We start from the raw sequence: 6,131 nt of genomic DNA on the forward strand, positions 1-6,131 counted from the left end.
AGAATAAATACAGTATGAAAAATACAGTATAGCACAGTATTGTCTTTCTAAAACACACAAGATTCAAAGCTAAATGAAGGGAAAGACATTGTGGGAGGGAGTTCAACCATTAGCAGACCAGATGTTTTTGGGCACACAAAATATTTTGTTGTTGATGGGGTATAGTAGGGAAAATACTGTAAAGACAGGGGACAGAATAACATCTTATTCCACACTGTAAAGTGAAAACGTGAACTAAAATAATCCAAAAATGAAAAATGATGATATGAAAGAATACTATTTAAAAATAAAACAAACATAAGAAAAAAAAAAAAAAAAAAAAAAAAATATATATATATATATATATATATATATATATATATAACCAGTAACACAATTATAAAATGTAAACAATAGTGTATGAAAATACAAAGATAAATTGAAAAATAATATAAAATAAATTACAAACAAATAAAAATCAAATTAAAAACAATAATGAAAATTCAAAATATAAAGTATATTTGGGGGAAAAAAATCCCCAAAGTTTTCAATTAAAAATATATATAAATAATTATTTTTATTTTTATTTTTTTTTAAATGAAACCATCACCCGCCATCTTCTTTATGACCAAAATGTGAGGGGGAAAAAAACACTTGAATTGGTCCACAGGGCTTAATGAGCAAGAAAATGAGGTCCAAAATGTTTTGAAGTCGCTTATGTTAAACCTTAACCTAACAAAATTTAAAAGCTGGGCTGTGATTGGTCGCTTTCCAATCCCCGAGGAACCAAGACATCTGATTACAAAATGGCTGCCCAAGCTGCTTTTTTTTGTTTTTTGTTTATTTCTGCAGCCATCAGAGAGGAACTGGGCAGGTCCAGCACAGCCTAGATCAAGACCAGACAAAACAATCAGGACGTCGCCGATGAGCGAGAACGAAACTGGCCACGCCTCTTTCTTCCCTGCTGATGTTGACCGCGGCACACCCTTCCTCCTCACACGAGCCGAGGACACCTGGACTACAAAAGTGCAAAAAAATCAATCATTCTCCTTAAACGCCCCGCTCTACCCCCTTTCAACTTCGACTTAGCAGAATGCAAACAAAATTAGCATTTTGGAGGCGGGGTCCCAATCCTCATGGGCGGGGTCAAGGGCGGGGCCAAGCCCACCCATCCCGGACTTGTTATTGTCCTCGTTTGCCCGTTCGACGTTTGTTCCGGGAAAAAAAAAATCTGCCAAGAAAATTATGTCCGCTATGCTAACGAACGGACGAGCAATAAGTGTAGCATGCGCCGCCGCCATCTTGGATGACTTTGCCGGGAAAACAAAAGACTGTTCGCTTCGTTTACTATCGTTATGGTTTTGTTTTGTTTGTTTGTTTTTTCACGAGAAACGCGACGTTGTCGTCTGGTGTTCGCAAGGATGTCCGCGTGCCATTCACTATTTTAGTTTGTCTCGCTCGAAGACGTTTTCTAACTGTTTCTTCTTGTTTTTATGAAGATCATCCATAACCGCGTTCAGAATTGATGTTGAAAAGCTGACGTTTTTATTAGCGCTAATATTGTTTGCCGTCTGTTTTTCGTTCTTTTGAACAAGACACATTCAACTAAAAGAATTTAATGTGTAAGTCAGTGTTTTTTCTTTTATTTGATCTTTTTTCCCCCCTGTCAAATTCCCCAAAGAAACTCAATTTTTTCATCTTTATTTTTAAATGAGAAGATTTAAAAGAAACCTTGAATTAGATTTCTCTCTGTTTGGACTTAAAGGGGATAATTAGAAACGAAGACATATACAATAATAATAACGGTGGTTGTAAAATAGTGATATTTGTGTACAAAATCTGTCCTTCTTTCATTTTATACTTTAAAACCCTGTCTTTTTTTCTGCCAAACACCCCGAAGCAACACAAAGATTTAGTTTGTTTGTATTTGAAAACTTTATTTAGAAGAAATATTTCATTCGATTTGTTAACATGGCGGCCTACCTAAAAATAAATTATTTTAAAGTTACGTATATACATATATAATTAATTTCCTAAACATCACAAAACTTTTCTTCCTGGATATTGAAACGTCATTATTTAAAAGAAAAAAATTATTAGATTTATTCAGGTGGTAGCCTTGGAGTATTTAGACTATAAGGAAATAATTAATCATCTAAAAATATATATTTTATCATTATAAAAACTAGTGCTTGAGGATGTTGATACTAAAAGCCAATGCAGTACAATTAGATAGATAGATAGATAGATAGATAGATAGATAGAATTACTGGTTATATATTTTATAATTATTATTACCAAAGTAACTATTTTAACGGAAAGTACATACGTTACATCTTAAGTTGATAAATAAAAAAAATGTGATATTTCATCTCCAGGATCATATTTTCCGAATTTTATACTGTGAGTAGGATGTCAATACTATGATAAAAAATAAAAAAATGACATATTTTTATATATAATATATCACTTATTATAATAAATAGAAAATTGTGATATTTTTGCTCAAGATAATCATATTGTAAGGAGGATGTTGATCCTAAAAACATTATACAATGAAAAAAATGCCATATATAATATGTATATGTAGACACACACACACATGATTTATCATTTAAAGGGACATTGTGTAATATTTGACCACCGTATTGTATATTGCAACCAAAAACAAGTGCTACATAGCACAAGGAAGAATACAAACTACGGAGACTTAAGTGACAAAACCACACTTTTTTTTTTCTCTTACTCGAGTTTTTGGTTCTTCAAGGTACCTGTAGTAACAAGATGGCTGACAAGAGTGATAGCTACTTTTAAGTGAGTCTCATGTGTTGAGTATTTAAAAAAAAAAAAAGCACATTTATATTATAGTTCATGTATTTTTGATTTTGAGACAAATCCATGTTTTTTTCTGTAGGAGGTGCTAAATAATACACAATGTCCCTTTAACGTCCGAACGGGTCTCGGTGAATAGCAGAAATAGAAAATATAGTTTTTGGTTGAAGATGATATTATCATTATCTCATACTTTGAGGAGGATGACGATACTCAAAACGCTACCATACAAAAACTGGTTGAATTTTATTTTTTTCCTCCAATTTGCAGCTTTTTTGTGACCTTTTTTAGTGGGACACCAGAAGAAATCAACTTTTCTACACGTGGACAGGACAACTTTGGTGTTTTGTGCCTTTTTTTTCCCCCACGTCGAAAACATTGAAGACACCTTGCTTGCTTATTTTATTTCCTTTTCAGATTTTCTCACAACAACGAAGTACAATCAACATTTTAGTGGAGATCTCAAGACAAGTTCTTGGTGTGGTTTGATATCAGGACGAGGGACGTTTCTCGTCCTTGCTACGATGGACAGACAAATTGGGTTGGGACAAGAAAACGTTTGTAGAACTGGATTTCTTGTTATTTTTGCTCTTTTTTGATTACATGCTAACAATTTTAGAGCAAGAGAAATAAAATTGCAATTTATGACGTTGGAGATTTTGGACTGATTGTTGCACTCTGAAAAAGAAAATTCCCTTTGAAGATCATGAGAGGTGAGGACACTCCTAAAGATGCCCAGAACATTGCATCGGTTTTAGATCTCTGTGTCTTGTTTGCAGGCAACAATCTAATCGGAAAGGAAATATTGGATTTCTAGAGAAATACGAATGAATGGTTTGCATGCCAGAAGACAAAAGATTACCCCGTAACATGGCAAGTACTGTATTTTTTGGACTATTAGGTACGTCTTCAATAAAAAGTCTTCTGTGAAATATTTTCCAGGCTCACCAGAGAAAAAAAAACACTAAATGAGAACTACTTTAGGAGGGTTGTTTCCCTTAAAAAAATGTTGGAATTAAAAAAAAAAAGAAAAGAATAATATTTTACAAAACAAACGGACATTAGGAAATCTCTTTCACTACTAAAAGTAAAAATAAAATGGTTTGCATTTATAATGGCGGAAAAAAAATTCATATATTCATTCGTAAATAGTCAATCTATCTAGTTGTTTTTCCTTTTCACGATGTATTTCCAATTATATTTTTCCAGTCGACAAAATGCACTTGGTTTAAAGGGCGCATTTTTGAATTTCTGCAATTTTTTGGTTTTTAGGTGCACCTTATAGCCCTGGAAATACGGTAATTTGTCTACAATCGAGATTTTTTTTCCACATCTATTACCAAGTCATAAAAAGGAAAGTTTTATTCGTCACTCACTAAAATCGACCCAGCAACGTGCTTTTTTGTTCCATTGCTGCGTGTCGGGGTGTTTACAATACGTGTTTGTTTGTGCCGAACCAAAAACACAGACTTACACTATAAATACATCAATACAATTGCAGCATTTTCGCCTTGGGTAAAAAAAAAAGGGAAACGTCCCAGAAATTGACCAAATCACATAGGGCTTTTCTTAGTAACTCGAAGTTTCTTTTTATTATTTGTCTTTGTACTTCGGGGGTACGTTGTAGTATCGATAGATCCCGATCCAATGCCGATACTCTTTGCGAGAAATGACATAATCATTGAATAATTCAACCCTCCGATTAACAAAGCGTAAATATTTTTGGCACTTAAATGTTTCATTTCTTACTACTGTTTCCGAACAAAAGCCAAGAGAGTCCAATCAAATAAGCAGCGATATAACAAAAATACAAACACTCTAACAATGTCAACAAGACGACTGAAGTACCTTTCATTGCGCAATATTTTGAAAATAATGTGAGCAGATTAAGTATCAACTGTCTCACGTGCTCTGTTGCCATAGTGACAACAGGTTTCGGTTCAGGATCAGTAACATGTATACATGATTAGTTGCAGCTCATTGCTCTCTGCAGAGGAACATTTTTTTTGGGTGTTTATGTCAATTTGTGATATTGCCACAATAGCGGGCCTTTTCACCACACAAACGACACCTGGCATTGTCATTTTTGTTGTTGGGGAAAAAAGTAAACACTGCTGTTCTCTTTTATTTGGTTCGTAATTATTTTGCTTCTGGTAGGGGCGGTCGGATGATTTGGCCCTTTCTTAAGCCTTGCAGGGAGGATGCAGCAGCAGGCCAGGTAGGGAGTGGCCGAAGGCACTGGGTGAAAAGAGGCTATCTATATTGAGAAACAGTGCTTTAAAGAAATTGGTGGAAATGTAAAGGATCAATCCCAAGACAACAGTATTGATCTGATCCAAGTACTTATATCGTTAATCTCAACATTAAGATCAATTCGCCCATCCCTACTGTAGTATTCTGACCCATTGCAATCGAAATACTCAGTCGGAATTAGACATTGGTCGGATTTTCATGCTCATTGTCCCTTTGTGTGTCTTTCATAAAAATACTACACATTTACGACCAAACTAAATATCAAATTTAGTGCTTAAAAACCAGGTCTAACATATTATTTTGTCTTCATTCTGATTAGAAAAAAACCTTCAAAAATACTACTGCGGTAATACTATGATGCAAAATACACTTACAGAAATACAGCTACAGTTATATTTTAAAAGTCAGTAATACTACAAAGATACTAGTATGGAAAAACTTCAAAATACTCTCACAGAAATACTACAGTATCACTAATGATACAAAATTACCACTACGTAAATATTATGTCAAAAAATGACGATAAGGCTTCTACAGAAATATTACGACAGTAATACTACCAAAAATACTAGATATTACACGATAGAAATACTACAAAAATATTACTGTGAGATAATACAAAATCAAAGTACAGTAATACTCTAAAATACTGCAGAAATACTACCAAAATCTTACAACAAATACTACCAAAATACTAGAAGACTGCAAGTTATACTACAAAAAACTATAGATATACTAAAAATATACAACTAGGGGAATACCACAAATATTTACAACTACAACAATACTACAGATATAATACAAAATGTCTATAGAAAATACTACTGCAGAAACACCACAATGCGGTGCTGGGACTGAAATGGACTGAACCATTTCAAGGCAGTGAAGTATATCAGACGCTGCATTGTTTACATTTTTGGTTTTCCTTTTCTTTTAAATCTAGCGTTTTCATCATATTTTGTCCTTTATTAAGGAAGAGAGAGCTTCAAAAATGCTCTCATGTTTGTTTTTCTCTATTTTCTTTCCATAAAACTCGAATGGTTTCCTTTCAGTAAATCACTTCCGCA

The 6,131-nt window shown here is 33.7% G+C and overlaps 1 protein-coding gene across 3 annotated transcripts in view; it reads left to right on the forward strand.

Moving 5' to 3' along the window:
• enah (ENAH actin regulator) overlaps nucleotides 1–3,466 on the forward strand; it is a 50,750-nt gene extending 47,284 nt beyond the window's left edge. For all 3 annotated transcript variants that reach the window (XM_088324868.1, XM_088324869.1, XM_088324867.1), the window contains exon 13: nucleotides 832–3,466. In XM_088324868.1, coding sequence (XP_088180994.1) covers nucleotides 832–869 — 38 coding nt within the window. In that variant the 3' untranslated portion in view covers nucleotides 870–3,466. The remainder of the gene's footprint in view (nucleotides 1–831) is intronic.
• Nucleotides 3,467–6,131: the final 2,665 nt, after the last annotated feature.

This window comes from Urocampus carinirostris, chromosome 20 (genome assembly GCF_059441175.1).
Source record: "Urocampus carinirostris isolate Australia breed hairy pipefish chromosome 20, RoL_Ucar_1.0, whole genome shotgun sequence".
Taxonomy (NCBI): domain Eukaryota; kingdom Metazoa; phylum Chordata; class Actinopteri; order Syngnathiformes; family Syngnathidae; genus Urocampus; species Urocampus carinirostris.